Source organism: Sebastes umbrosus, chromosome 13, assembly GCF_015220745.1.
Source record: "Sebastes umbrosus isolate fSebUmb1 chromosome 13, fSebUmb1.pri, whole genome shotgun sequence".
Classification (NCBI taxonomy): Eukaryota; Metazoa; Chordata; class Actinopteri; order Perciformes; family Sebastidae; genus Sebastes; species Sebastes umbrosus.
The window spans coordinates 9065517-9082142 of NC_051281.1; the positions used below are offsets into that span (position 1 = coordinate 9065517).

At 38.4% G+C, this 16626-nt stretch overlaps 1 protein-coding gene across 10 annotated transcripts in view; it reads right to left on the minus strand.

Moving 5' to 3' along the window:
- Positions 1–16626, minus strand: part of stxbp5l (syntaxin binding protein 5-like) — a 169959-nt gene that overhangs the window by 93933 nt on the left and 59400 nt on the right. For all 10 annotated transcript variants that reach the window (XM_037788943.1, XM_037788952.1, XM_037788950.1 and 7 more), the window contains exons 3-4: positions 8248–8329; positions 632–732 (exon numbers count right to left, since the gene is read on the minus strand). In XM_037788943.1, coding sequence (XP_037644871.1) covers positions 632–732; positions 8248–8329 — 183 coding nt within the window. The remainder of the gene's footprint in view (positions 1–631; positions 733–8247; positions 8330–16626) is intronic.

The window sequence follows — 16626 nt, forward strand, 5'->3', positions numbered from 1 at the left end:
CACTCGTGAACCAATTAGTTCCACTATCTCACAAAAAGGAATAAAGAAAAAAGGAAACCAAAATTGCCCGAGTTTTCTTTTTTTTATTCCGGAGTTACCTGCGAGTCACAGTCAAGTCCAGTGTCTGTTCCAGCAGGTCAGTCAGGTTAGTTACAGCTGCTGTAGCCTGAAACTCCAAAGAACATATGATCCCAGTCCAAAGAATCCCAGAAATGAATTGTTTAGAGGTTTCAGCAGGAGAGCAACACATATTTATGTGGACAATAACCAAGAAAATAACAAAGACAGATGGCAACATCCAACTCTCAGCTCCGACAGGTTGGTCTCACCACTTCCTTGTAGCACTGTGCCAACTTGGACTTCAGCGTCATCCCAGTTTAAAACGGAGGTGAATGAATGGATTGGATTATGAGCGGTGGGATGTGTGTGTGTGTGTGTTGATATCCACCCGTGGTAATGATAGCAGATCCCTACAGCCTGTCTGCCTGTGTAAAATAGTATGTGCTGACCTAAGACATTCACATTCATATTTCCCTGGAGCAAGGTGTGGAGTATGTGTGTATGATGTGTGTGAGGGTGTACCCGCGTGTGTAGATGTGTGTGTGTTTTATCTAGAGGAATTCATGCTTACCTCTCTCTGTTGAATTTGAGTGAATGGAGGACGGCCGGTCGCCTCTGACGGAGATTCCACAAGTGAAGCGTGTCATCTGCACAGGCTGTCACCAGCGCTCCCTAAAGGTAACAAAAAATAAATAAATATCAGTACTGAATCATTTAAGGGACACAGAGGACACCTTGCCTTTTTGAATTAACCCACGAAATCACAATATGGCCTACTGCAATTCTCAAATCGCAGGAGGCGCAATATTTGTTAAAGGTGAAAAGTGAGTCAAAGTACCATTTTAAATTAAATATTGCCATGCCACTCAAAATAATCGCAATTAGATGTTTTTCAAAATCCTTCAGCCATAACTGTGAGCAGAAGATTCTAGCTGTAAGGCACCAAAACACACAGAAGAGCTGAAGATTCAAAATATCAACTTGTGTAAACAGAGGTGCATTTGGTCACAATAACATGAAGTAAGTCCAGTGTCTCTCAGTACACATGTAAGAGCTAAAACAGCTTTCCCTCAACTTACCCCAACCATATTTCAGAAATTGATTTTTTATCATTTCCCAGGCAACAGCAAAGAAACAGAAAAAAGAATAAATAAGTTTACAGTGGAGGGAAATTGAGACTTGCTTCCCTGCTTCCTCTAAACATCTTGTGAGTGCGCTGCATTCTGGCCTGTTGAGATAACTGAAGAGGTGTATTTGCTACTTCAGCCTCTTGAGTGTCAGAAGGAGGAGATGCGTACTTGTTCTGAAAGGTTTTCAGCTATTAAACTCAACTGTAACTGTAATGGAAACAATATTAGTAAGCAGTTGGACACATTGAAGGGTTTTACTGTATGTTTAAATGGTCTACAGAATATGTAAATTATGACAAGGAGAGAGTGCACATGGCAATAAACATATAATTCAGTGTCGAGTGTATTTATAATTCAGCAAAAATTACAAATGCAGATGTGCGTGCACGTCTCTTTGGAGAAAAGTCTGATTCAAGGACGGAATATCCTGCAGGATAAGTTGCTATTCCAGCACTGGCAACAACTGCCTACACTGCAAACCAACCCAAAAACAGACGAAGGGCCTATCAAAAAGAGTCAGACAATATCGGCAAAGCTTCTGCTAACAGCAGCCAAAGGCTCACGGTTGTGGACAGCAGAAGGCTAAACTATAAGCAACATTTTGTCTCCATCTCTGAAACGCTTTGCCGGTATTGTAGCTCGCTAGAGCCTCGTATCACAGCATGTCATCTCAAAGGGCTTTACCAGCCCATAAGCTTGCAAAGAAAACAAGACAGTAATTCGCAATTACTATTGGGATGATGTTTGAAATGAATGACTAGTACTTGTGCAGGTTACTGTATGAAGCGTGTGCATATGCTTAGGACAGAGAGAGGAAGAGGGGAGAGCTGCAGGATAAGAGCTGAAGTTTTTTGTGCCTTTTCCAGAAAACTGCCTACCCTGGGTACCACTTGAGTTATAATACGCTTAAAGGTTATTATAGAATTTTTGCCCAATGATGCCAAAAATATATTACCTACGCCAGCTTTAATTGTAATCAGACACTATGTTAGACAACAGTTCCACTTGTAGATACAGTATATTGAAATGAATCATTCTGTGTACTCAGACTGTCTTAGTTCAGTCACACAAAATCACACAGACTTCATATAAAACTGGATGAAAACTGTGAGAGGAAAAATTATTTTCTGGTTTCCGAGTTCTGAGGATTGTAATTACAGTGAAATTCCCAGTGCGGCTTTGCTACCAGGGCGTCACTGTAAAGACTGGAGCCCAGGGAGAATTAGCTTTAGATTACAAACTTAATCGTGGGATTAAAGACTGTACAGCCCAACGGAGGATGAAAACACTCTTCCACTCACTGAATCTCTCACTCTGTAGCAAAAAATATTTGTTGCATAATTTTTCAGTCATTTTAAGGTCAATAAAAGAAGAGTAAAAATGAGACTGAATGAACACTGTGCTGCATAATAAGTTCTGTGGCCTGTGTTATGTTATGTGCGTCGAAGCATTTTCAGAAACCCCCTTCTGTTTTTCATGTAGAAAACACACACACACAGTCCTATCTCAGTATGCTGTTCAAAAACTAGCCATAAATCTGATTATTTTTGAGCGAAAAATTATTAATTACAGTCAGACAGAAGCATTGTCTGGTAAAAACACCTCATCTGTGACGAGACTAATTCCTCCCTTTGCCCGACTCCCAACCAAGTTCTAAATATGAATGAATTAATTCATTTTTCAGCACCACCTGTGACTCTTACATCTCACTTTAAACATGACAGCTACTTCACAACCACAGCCTATTAACAAAGTGAGCAATGGAGCCAGACAAACATAATTGATCTCCCTAAATTAATTCAACAGGAGAAAAAGATTTAATGAACAACATAATTATTTGAGCATTTCCAACCTACTGCCTCCTATTTCGTTTGACGCCACTTTCTCCATACTTAAAAAAAAGATATGCTTCTCTTTAGCCATGTGAAATATGAATGACGTGTCACCCGATTCGACTGTTATCAGGCCATTAAAAAGGCGTTATTGGTCACCTAAGCTACCAAGATGTGGGTCATTAGGGGCCTGCTACGTTAAGATAAAAGTGAAAGCGAAACTTAAAAGAAACATGTTGTATAACATAATGAAACATTACATTTTGAACACAAAACAAAAAGGCTTCTTTAGGTTTAGGCAACAAAAAAAGTTAAAGTTAGGGAAAAACATCATGTTTTGGGTTAAAATAACTACGTCTAAAAAGTGAAAGTGAAACTTAAGGCTTGTGAACATAAAGACAATTACATGTTATTGGCTTCATATGCGAACCCCGGTCTCCTGGGTAATAATCCTGTGCTTTGTGACCCATTCATCGCCGCCAACCTACACCTGTTATGGAGTTTCAACTCGTCTATAATACAGTGCCTGACTTCCACTTCTGCTCCTGTCATAATTACTACGGTTGCTAGAGGTCGCTGTCGTATTCTTTTAAACCTTCTTTCAGTGATTTACCATGTGAATAGATGATAAAACCTACTACTGGGTGTAGTAGGCCCCTATTGACTCATATCTATGGGGCTTATAGCAACTGATAACACCTATTTAATGGCCTGAAAAAAGTCTAATCGACTGGATGGGGAGTGTGCTGATGATTACCCGGCACTTAATAGGGAAATACGAAATTAAAACGTCTGATGCAGGCTTTGATTTATTTTTTCTCTTGTTTTTTCATTTTACCCCTTGCCAAGATTTAAACAAATCTCATTTAGTTTCACTCTGGTATTGTAATATAATTTCACCCCGATTAGTTTAAAACTGTTTTATTTTGGTGGAATTTTTATGTTCTCATTACTTTCTTGAATTTCTGCTCCACGTTGCCAAGATCCTAACACAGCATCCTCCGGTAATTTGAACAATCAATATTTAATTTAATTTCACAGTTATCAGAGGATCATTTTGAAGATTTGAAGATGCTGGTGGAGTTTGTTTTGTCACCTGAAGGAGCGAGGGGAGGTGGAGCAGCAGCTAATGAAAAAATCATACCAGACGGGGAGAAAAGAGAACGAGAGAGGCAGACAGGGTGAGAGTCGGGTCCACTACTCCATTATGGTCTTATTATCTTGATGTCTCGGTGGCAACACCGGCGAGACGGCCAGGCGAAGATACAGTACACACCATGAGTAAAACGACAATCAGAAGGACCAAGAGAAAACTGCATGTCAAAAACATCTAGAAGACGGCTGTATTTATGTTCAAATAACGGAGGATTAGAAGTCTAGCAAACTAACAGTTTTTAATACATATACTGTTGTAGGTCAATGTCACTTAAAAACATACCTGGACCTTTTCATTTCAAGAGAAAAAGTCAAGATAACGACACTTTGTGTTGGTTCATCAGCTTCACTGAGCTAATTTAGTTCTCCAATCTCAGGTCACTTTGGGTCATGTCAAAGGTTAATGAGGTGTGTGTCTGGCTGCCTGATGTGTTGATATCTGTTCTGTGCTCCGGCTACCCTTCTTTGTCCTTTAGAAGAAATTTAACGCTGAATAGGAGACTTAACAACTTAAAAAAATGGATCTTAAAACATTTTTTTTCTTAAAACAAATGAATCATTCTGCTACAGAGGTGAGCATATTTCTACATTCTCTGTTTCGAGAATTTTGGAGGAAATGGGCTTTATTAACAATATTCAATGACAAAGTTTCCCCTGCACCTTAAACCACTAAATCAACATTCTGTTGATATCTACCTCTTCTTGGGTAAAAGCAGTAATATCTCCCACCTGTTTGATGTATATACTGTATAGAATGATAAAGCCACACTAGAATCAATCATCTCATCGTTTCTGGAGACTTTTACATTTATTTTAAGGAAATGGATTTAGCACTAAATACTGTACAAGACGGCCTTGTTTAGAAACAAACATCTTTACAGTGCCCCCGCCCTGTGGACCCCTCCTTCAATCAAGCATGGTAAAACAATCCTTCTCACCTTTTCCTTCACTAAGCAGTCTCCCTCATCCAACCTCATCTGACACCAACCCTCAGCAGCCCCCTCACAGTCTCTTCAGATGTATTATTCATCAAGCAAAATAATGAATTCAGAATAGGCAAACAAACACATTAATTAGCCTCTTCATACCCTCCACCGACACAGTGACAGAAAAAACTAAATCTCCTCATGAAATAAGAGGGAGAGGCTTACGAGGCCGACATGGTACGAGATTATGAATGAATAATAAACGATTGACAACATAATGTGTTGAATTGTGTGACATACACATCTCATTGTGTGAGATACATATCCTTAATGCATGCACAGGCTCATCATCCACAGGTACCTGCAGGAAGTGACCTCCTCTGTGGGTTCATACATATAATAGGAATATGTCATTACACCTCAGCGCATGTCAAGAGGCCGGTCTGAATATGCGAGTCAACCATTAGCAGGGCAGCCGACAGCCCACACACTGAATCCATGAGAGGGCATCGACATGCAGCACTGCTGTTAGTCGCTCTGGCAGACGATGAGAAGACCTGCAGAAGTCACTGCAATTTGCGGTTCAGAATATAAGATAGACCGGTGGGGACATGTAGCATACAAACGCGCTCAAACACACACTGTATGCAGAACCCCAAGCAATAAAGTTTAAAAAAATAAACATGAAAGTGCAAAAATGAAATTGTTAATATGAAATTATGCACAAACACAACTGTGTCAGTGACACACACATTTATAAACCCTCTAAACAAGAAACATTTAAACCCACGTCCTGTTGTAGCACAACCCTGTCTCCTAAGAAATAACGTTCCCATAAAACTAAACTGCAGTTACGTTACATTATGTTTAGGCAACAAAACTACTTGGTTAGGTTTAGTGAAAACATCATGGTTTGGCTTAAAATAAGTATTTTTGTTTTGTTATTTAAGGGCGCTTTCAGAATTAGTTTTTGTCAAACTCCTGTGTGATTCAACTCCTTCTGGAAGTTGTGAACACACTAACTGTACTCTGGTGCGGACCGAAACGACTGGTCCGAGGTTGCTTGCAAGAGAGGCAAAAAGGCTGCCTTTGCTGGCATTTGTTTAGAAGGACACAGATAAATGATTAATATGAGTGGGAGAGCTGACTTTTGCTCAACATCTGGGCTGAAGACAACATAAAAAATATGCTAAATAAATTACACAAAAATAGTGACTTTTATAAAGTCATTAGACATAAACTGAAGGTGAAGAGATTTGTGTGCACAGTAGATCAGTGCTAAATCACAGTATTTCAAAGTCTGCGATTCTCTGCAAAGTGGCAGCGAAAACTAACCGAAAATATCAATTTCACTCTGATTCGGACTAGCCAAACGAAATATGGTTTGTGAAAGTCACAGAAATTAAAGACGTAAATTAAAATAAGTCAACGTTGACTTTTGGTTTCACATGGGACACGAACAGCGGCCTCCTGGGTTTGTTTGACCGAACCATCCACCCCGACCTCCTCCCTACGTGGATTTCTGCAGACCATGATTCGAGACGTATTTGTGATGCGTCAAAAACAAACCTAATCTGGGAGAAAATATGTAATTAACAATGAAGTTTCGTTGTTTGGGAACGTAATTTTTAGGAGATCAGGCTGTGTAGCATGCGTGCTCACACAATACCTGTCACACAAGCACCCGCACACCCCTGTTCAGGCCCATCCACCTCCATTTGCCTCAGACACATCACAAGTAGGCCAATGAATGATGGAGAAGTGGGCTGAGGGAGCCAGTGGGCTTGAAAAGAAATAGAGTGGGCAAAGAAAAAAAACAAAAAACAGAAAGAGGCAGCAAGAGTGCGTAGATTACAGCAGAATAAAGGAGAAACACAAAGAGAGAGACAGCTTTGTGTTCCAGACCCGTGTGACTCGGGCCCGTTTTTTTTTTCTCTAATACACCTACAGTGTTTTGTTAGTAAACAAAATATTGCAGCGGTGAGAAAGCCGCTGTTTAAATCCTAAAATCAACTACCTGACGCAGAGCACTGCCGTGTGTCAACCCACACAGTACAGTTACTGGTCTGTCAGGAGAGAAACGAAACAATAAGGGAAAATGGTTTTAAAGGCAGAGAGGAAAACATCCAACGTCCTCGAGTAAGTCATGATTATATGATCCTTTAATCTAAATAGGTCATTATATAATGTTTTGACTCCTGCACATATATAGAAATGTGTTTGTGTACATCAACACCTCCACATGGAACAATTGAGTTAATAAGTGATTTAGAAAATATTTTAGTTTGTCAAACTATTAAGTTTGACTACAGACTTCTCATCAATTGAAAGTAAATCCATAAGTCAATCCATTGAAATGAAAACAAACCCACCTACAGTCAAGAACAACAATGTTTTTTTTCTGATCTTCATCTCTCCTTTCTAGTTTCTTTTCACACACACACAAAACGTTTTCCAAAATGTGTTTTCACTGATCTTGATTTCTGTGGGTTCCACTGAATATCAAACATCGCTCACATTTTTGGGATTTACTGACGATACATTTAAATACGGTATCCGTTTTATGTTTAATTCACTAATTTCCATTGTTTAAATTCTAACAGAGACCAGAAGTAATTGGAACAATCTCAATGTGCAAATCTGCATTAGCAAAGACATTTATGTAAAACTGCACCCATCACATCAGTCTAGTAAATCAGGAAGTGGGTTAGCAATAAAGAGGAAGGTCCCATCTGCCTTATAATAGATGCTGTATATTTGTGATTAATTTCAGATGTAAAAAATCAGTAGAAAAAATCTCTGGTGATATTTTATGAAGTCCCATTAAAATATCCCAATAAAATGGATTTATCATATTGTCCTCCGCTATCAAGTCAATGAATTCAACTCCACTGTCAACTACAAACTATGAAGCAAAAAGGAAAAAGAAAAAGCGTCATATTTATGCATTGGATGAAATTCTTTCCAATAAGCATCAACATTTAAATTCCCTCAAGAAGAAGACATCAGGGTGTACAGTGAAAAGACATGTGGTTGCTGATAACATGTGGCTATGATAGTGAGTATGACAAGAGCAGCTCAAACCAACTAAAACTAAAAACCACAGCTGTACGACAGCATTCATTGTAATGGAGTGTTGCTTACCTCATTGATGAGGAACTGCAGTTGAAGAACAGCGGCTCCGCTCTCATGCTGACAGTAGCAGTCGACTCCGGGTCGTCCCAGTCTGATGACATCACAGAGTCAAGGAAGTGTACAGAAGGGTACTTGGCACAAAACAGTGGAAGGTAAAAACGGTACATATTTATGAGTTAGTTATTGTGGTGTATTGCAAGTGTGAAAGACAACATTTAATCAACATTTTAAGTACTGAAAGTCGACTACACTGTGATGGATACGCTAATATGACATGAACATTAAACTTTTCCTACAATACTATGATCAGACAAAGGGTGAAGGGCATATAATTATTTTTTCATTGTTAGATTTATAGCGTTTATATCTTTGCTGGTCCTTTCTGTGTTATCAGATCATCAAAAAACATTCTTATTTTATTGTTTTGCAGATCCTATGAGGATGTGCATGCTTGTGCCACTGGCTCAGTATATGCAGGTAGGTGGTGCAAAGTCAAATCCGGTTATAAAGGATGACTGGATTTGGAAAAGGTGCTTTGTGATGCTTGATGTTTGCTGACACACCCCCTGCTGTGACTCTCCTCCCACCTCAGTGAAGTCGAGTTCATAGCAAAACATCCATGCAAGTACGGGTGAAGAGCAAAGCCTATGTGCAGTGCTCCTGGTTTTGTACTCCACTTGTGCAACATCTCTGCTCTGCGTTGTCACAAAAAAGGGTTTAAATGTTTAATGTCATCCAATGGTCAGAAATAGCTGTCTTTCAAATTGCCACTGTAAGTATTTTAGAATATTGTAGAGATGATAACCTTATTTATGTCAATCACTTGGCTTCATTATTCAGACCTGTAAGTTGCCGCCTTTCCTTAAAACAGGTTCAACAAAAACTGACCATTGTAACGTTCATAAAGGTAGGATTTATAGCAGGACTGTTGCATTAGTTTTAGCTAGGTAATAAACTGGCAGCTGAGTGTATAAACAAGCCAAATAATGGTAACAGCCATGCAAAGCAGGTAGTTACGAACCAGTTCCTATTCTAATACTAGTTCGAATCCTGTTCGTTACCAAAAAACATATTGAAAAACCTAAATTGATCAAATGTAAAAATCATAACGGGCTCATTAAACTTAGCAGAAACATAAACAACACTAATTCAATATTCTTGACAGAGCAGATTTATAAATCTGTAAATGAAAGTAGCTGGTCTCTCAAGAGCAGAGAGGCTCCAATAGGTTTGCTAGGGGCAAGCAGGTAAAGTTCATCTGCAGTATATGCTCTTGATGTACTTCACAAGTCAATAACAGAGCACAAGACCAACAAATAATACAGCAGTACAGTACATACAGTACAACATCAGACAAGACTGTCGGTGCAAGATTTTCCCCCAGTACCACCTCCGACTTGGTTGTGCTATCCAACGAATACACCCCGAGGCTACTTTTAACATTTTATAAAAAATATAGCCTTCAAGCCCTCAGAAGGCGTGTCAGTATGAAAAATAAAACTTTTTGCTTCTAATGATTGTTGAAAACATGGACCAACTGGGCTTAAGTTTGTCCAAACACAGTTTATACTAACAAAATTAATACTAATCATACTGCTCATTCTCAAAATCGAATAGATGGTAATTTAAACATTGGTTGATTTTGTTATTTTATATGTTGCATTGCAGTGCAGTTTTTTCCACCTCCTTAGTAAGTCATTTCCCAAAGTGTACTAAACAACACATTCTAACATTTATTCCCATGCTTACGACTGCTGTATTTACTAAATGTGGCCGTTTGGTTAGAAAAACAGGTATGGCTACCAGAGGAAGTAAAATCCCCAGACACATCCTCCAAAGCAGGTGGAAAGCAGCAGGAGGGGGATATGACACAACATGAAAACAGAGCCAGTTGGATCTGGTACAGGAGCAGTTATTTAATCACTACATGTTGTTCAGATTTCACAGTGTTGCCAACATTGCTCGAGGTGCAGCACAGAACCACATATGATCGGTCCTGCAATGGTCACAATGATCCTGGTATGTCTCGCAATGCAATAGCATCGTTTTGTGTGTAAACCTAAACCTCCTTATTTAGACATTTTAGTCACGATGCTGTGGCTGTCAGTAAGAACTAAAAACAGGTAAATCAATGTCACTCTATACAATTGGCCATTGCCAACTTTGTTATTTTTGTAAAACACATTATAGAGTTAGAAAATATATACATTTTATTCTTAAATTTTTTTTTAGAAAACACTTTATAATAAGCATCATGTATTAATGGTAAACTGATTAAACTTAGTTAATAGTTATTTTACTGTTAAACAATGAAATGATAATAATTAATGTTTACTGATTATTAGTAATGCTTTAATTTCGGTTATTTTATCATTAGATTGTCTAATATGAAATAATTAGTTTATAAATTCTATAATTTATAATAGCTGATAAGAGACATTAACAATTACATTGCACACATTATAATATTTAATATACTATATTAAGTATTTGTTAATGATTAGCAAATGATTTGTAAACCTTTAAGAAAGAAGAAGTTTGTAAAACATCTATAAGCATTACATAGATAGATGGACCAGAAACCAATTATTAACCATTGACAAAGTATTAACTATCTTTCTAAATAATGTTTGTAGAAGCTTTAGAAAGTATTTATTGATCATTTAACAAGGTATTCTAATCATCAGTTGTAACTTTATAATAGCCATCCAAATAACGTTTATAGATGGTTTACAAACTAATTATTAACCATTAAAGTGTTACAAAAACCTGGCATCAATTTATGTATTTGTTATAGATGTTTTACAAACAATAGCATTACTAATAATTAGTAAACATTATTAATTATCATTTCATTGCTTGTTATCAGTAACATAACTATTAACTATTAACCATTTATAAATGATGGTTATTATAAGTAATACTATTATTTTCTAGTTATTCAAGTAGTTTTAGTCGCTATTACCCTTTTTGTCTTCAACTATCAGGGAGACAGGCTTTTACTTTCTTACCCGTAGAACTTTTACTTCAATTTCTCATCATTTCATGTACGAGACAGTTTTTATGCTCTGTCTTATGATTGCGTGTGCACATGAAATGTACCGGTGTTCCAATACAAAACTTACGATGCGGCTACTTTGCCCTACCGTTGTCCCTCCAGTGATTTCTGTCCACCTCGCTTGGCATCAATATACCCACACCTTGCAAACAGCTCAGGGCAAGGAGGTTGTGTAACATTTATGAGCCACAATCAAATATTTCAGTTCAGTTGTCTGACACTGCAGAAAAGTGAGAACAAAATGTGCGTTCGGTTTTAATGAAACACAATATGAGTAATCATGGAGCGTGGGAGGGGGACAGAACGAAGGTTTAACTTGCTGCAGAGTAACTGGGCTGAGAGAGGAGGAAGAAAAATAGATTTAGTTGCTCTCCTGTTGTTTGTGATTTTCAGTGTGGAAGCAAAACATTTTCACACATAAATATTGTCGACCAAAGAAACAAAGAAAGATTAGTTAATTTAATCGTCAGATCTGTAAAACTGAGTTCCTCCACAAAGAATCACGCAAAAGCAGCACTTTAAATGTCGTGTTTACCAGAGATGTGCTCATAAATTTCTTGGAAATAAGTTATTCAGCATGAAAAAATGACTAAAAAAATGACTAAACGAATAAAGAAATCTTCGTTGACTAAGACCAAAATGACCGATTAGTCGACTAAGAGGGGGCATCCCTAGTTTTCAGATCAATCTATGTTAGTGTGGACAGCATATCTAGTTGTAAATCCTCTGACAGAGATAACAAAGGTGGTGATTTGTTTCAAATCTGTAAAGATCATATTGTAAGTTAAAGATGACCTATTATGCTTATTTTCAGGTGTATGCTTTGGGTTTCTACTAGAACATGTTTGTATGAACCAAACTCTTCAGACTCCATTCGAACTCCGCTCTAACTAGCGTTATTTGAGGGTAGTGTCTAGAAGGGAACTCGCAAGTTGGGGAAGCAGCGAGTCTCGAGAACTTGAGAGTTTTCGCAAATTTTTGCAGATCAAATTTCGCATTTTGTGAGTTACCTCCTTGACACAACCTTGTTTTAGGGCGTGCCAAACTAGCCGTTGTGTAAATGTGTTACTTGGTGACATCACCACGTTACGGAAGAAAAGGCAAGACTTCAATCACGGCATTTCAGGCAGTTCAGGAGCAGTGTTTCTGTGGGGGGGAGTAACTCCCTTTGGCGTGGTCTGTTTTGCAAACCTTTTACATGGACAAAGAACTATATAACACACTAACGGAAAGGGGAAAAGCACAAAAGCACAATAGTTCCCCTTTAAATATATGCACTACTAGTATATTTACTAATTAATGAATACATATAAAGCTTGCACACAAACACCACTAGCTGTATGTGTTCAGTAATGTTTTACATTTTGCAGATATGCTCGAGAACTCAATCAAAAATCCAACAGACTGATAGTATGCAGAGTGAGCACATCTCATTTCAGTTTCACAATGTGCTCTGAAACCAACGGGGCAGAAACACCCAGACAGTCCTGCTAGACTGACTTATCATATCTACAGCAGCAGCAGCAGCAGCAGCAGCAGCAGCAGCCATGGACTGACTGATATGGTGAATTGTTGAACCAGACTACAGATCTCAGGTGCACTGGGGAGGAAAGACTCAAGACAGCTCATGACCCTAGGCAAAAGTTCACTTTCAGTCTTGTTTCAAAATAATTCTCAACTTTTGTAAGAAAAAAAAGAAAGAACAAAAAGTAGAAGTTTTTATGGCTGCACTTTTTGTTTACACTGAGGACCTGTTCTGGGTGTACTGGGGGTTGGCTCTGTATTACATGTCCAGTAATCCTACTACATACACTGCATGCAACACTTATATATGGAGATCTAATACTGTATATAGTTAAAGATTTTATTTTTACAATGTACTGCAAAATATAACAATCACAGTTATATTTATAGCTAGGACTATTGCACGCAATGTTTCAGTAAGTTATCAATAACTTACTCAAAATGCTGCAATATTTTCTGGTAAGCTCAGCTGAACTTGCCAGACCTGCGAGTTCTGGGTCGACCTGTGCATCACTATTATCTAGTGTGTGTGTGTGTTTGTGTGTATGCATCATATGTGCTATAGTGATACACTAAATATTGTTATTGACGATGCAGCCAGTGGTGTTTCTATTAATTTTGAGATTCATTAATATGTTTACTTTGGGTTGTTGGAAAACCACAATTTCCAGTAAAGACATTTCAAATGAGTGCATGCTAAGACACCTGGTTAAGTTTTGTACGTGTTTGTACTATGTAGTGGTTTGAATGTCTATGCACACAAAGACGTGCACAGAGCACCACTGTTGCTGGAAAAAGGACGTCAAATAGGATCCTTCCAATTGATTTCCGTCCAGTCTCTCCGTCTCGCTCTGTCTCTTTTTTCTCACACTCATCCAAATCGACTGAACTACATCAGCGAGGGGAGACAAAAAAAAAAAAGAAAAGGAAAAAAAAAATCAAACACCAAATATTCCGGCTTACTTGGAGGAGAGAGGCCTTTTGTGCTCATGCGCCCACGTCGAGCCACCACACTGAGAGAAAAATCAGTTTCTGACCTCTGGCAATACACTGAGCACAAGCAACAGGCCCGTCCACTTAGTCAGCCAGTCTATATGTATTTCTCCTTTGAATACCCACACAGTGGGTGACTTCCAGTACAAAAGGCTTGAATAAAAACAAGTCAGAGGTGGCTTATGAGTGTGTTAGAAAGTGTCAGTATTGACACCCCCCCTAAAAAAACAGCCAGCACATGTCCACATCTAACTCGGTGAATTAAGGGTTTATTTTGATGGAACGGTGTAGAGACTAACCAAGACTGTTATGGTGAGTTATATTTTGTTTCTGTTGAGTTTAATTGAAGTGTGTTTACAATGCACCGTCTCCCAGCTGAAACTACGGGGGGCATCACACCACGGACACACACCTGTGCTATTTAACTTTCTTTGCAAAAAGCTAGTATGACATGGTTGGTACCAATGGATTCCTTAGGTTTTCTAGTTTCATATGCTGCCAGTATCTTCAGTCTAGCTTTAAAAGTGAGTCCGCAAAACATCCTCCAAAAGATCGATTGCATTAATGCGTTAAAGAAATTAGTGGCGCGTTATTGTATTAACTTTGACAGCTCTATTAATGACTATTCAAAAATTAGAAAATCATGACCCATCCCTAATCCAAATAATTTGAAAGATGCTAAATAATCATAAAAAAATCTAGTCATAGAAGATTGAACACTTTACTGGCCTGTAAAGTGGTACATACTGTCAAATCAGTTAGATTGGAGCAGATAATTTGGCTGCCAAAAAAAAAAAGTTTGCCAGAGTGGCAGGAATTTGGGTTCAGCATTAAACCAAATTCTCTGTATATTCAATGAATCGAGGAAATTCACATTTTGTGAGACCTATTTTCTTTATTTCATGACAGCTAAGGAGTCAAGACTCGGAGGTTAATCTGCGTTGTAAATTTATTTTTCTGTCTTTCAGAGTTAAATCTGGACTCAAGTATTTTTCATTTAAAAAAAATATTACTCGCTATGATTTTGTATTTTGCTGATCATCTCTGTGAAAAATTTAAAGTTTAAATGTCACATAAAACTTCTCGTAGCAGTTGGTTGTATTGTTGGAGAGCTTGCACCGAAGTAAAAAAAAAAATCCCGGTGCAACAAGCCAAACGCCGTGTGTATAAAGTATACAACATTTTATTCATCTGCTTCTGAAAATATATACTGTATAGTATGTTGTATTGTCTTGCTCTGGCCTTATTCTTATTCACATTTCCAGGGAAGGAAACACACTGGTTGCTTCTGGTAGGCTGAGATCAGCACTGTGGCCAGAGAACCTGGGGGGGAATCAATTAAAATGCAATGAGTCTCTGAGTCCAGTCACTCAAGGAAGAGGCACTGGTGTGTGTGTGTGTGTTTGTGTGTGTGTGTGTATATATGTATGTGACTCAAGGGCTGACTTGAAAGGGAATAGTTGGCGACAGACTCAAATCATCTCTCTGTCAGTCTGGATCATTCTCTCCCTGACAGCAGAGTCTTTGTACACATCCCATTCAAATTCACATCACACTCAGGACCGCATCAAAACACATAAGACGCTGTCAAAAAGCACAAAGCTGATGTGAAGGTGAAGTCGCCTACATCCATACAGGAGATGAACAATGTACTGCTGCCAGCTGACAGGAAACAATGCCCAAATGAGAAATTGTTCAACCTGCCTGTTGTAGTTGGTCATTCCAGCATTGAAAACCAGCCAGTAAATGTCATGAACACACACAGTTGCCAGCTGATGCAGTCAAACTACGGCCTTATTTCCTCAAAACATCTTGAAAGTAATTCGGTTTTAACATCCATAAAGCTTCTCAAGGATTCATTCATAACGGTGTGAACAACACAAATCACACGGATTCTGATCTTTTCAATTCTGATTTGGGCCACTTTCATACGTGGTCCTAAATCAGATACAGGTCTGCAGTGTGACCTCAGCGCAGTCTGAAAAGTCATATCTGAATTCATACGACTTTTACGTCACTCTAGATCACAGACAGATCTAGTTGAAAGTAGCCCTTGACATTCTGAAATTTTAGATGACATCTGTTTCAGAGAAGCCAATCACATTCTCCGACTCCGCATCCACATACACCTTCGTACAGAAGTAGCAGCCATTGCTCCACAGAAAGCCATAATTAAAAATATGGTTCTCTTTCTCCTTATCCTCGTTATCATCGACTCAGAAATTCGCTGGCTTCCACTGCACATCGACTTATAAACGAAACACAAAACACAGACTTCAGACACCAAACAAAACAATCTGAATTGAGCACTAAGGCTTGCAGTGTGAATGTAGCCTTGTAGTGATGTGAAGCGAAACCAGTCATGTCCAGCATTGTGAAACAACTACATCAGCTTTCCTCATCTTTATCCTCTTTTTATCCTCCTTGTTTCCACATCGCACAGCGAGAATCATCACTTCTAAATCTGATGTTGTTTTCTGCTTCATAGGTTCATTAACAGGGAACTCAGTTACAGCATACATTAACATTTAACCAACAAACAGCTCTTGTTATTTGAGACAGTTGGCTCAATGCTCCGGTCTATGTATTGTAGCATATAATCACATATCATTCTTTGTGTGTGTGTGTGTGTGTGTTTCATTTTTTGTTTAGTGTTACAGTTACAATGATCGGCTATAATTAAATTAAAAAGCAGTGTTAAAGTGGGTTCAAGATGCACTTCACCAAATTCGTAGTCACATAAAGTGCTGCTTTGAAAAAGGCTCACCAACCTCTCACAGGTTCACACTTGACAACACTTTATACCTGTAAGA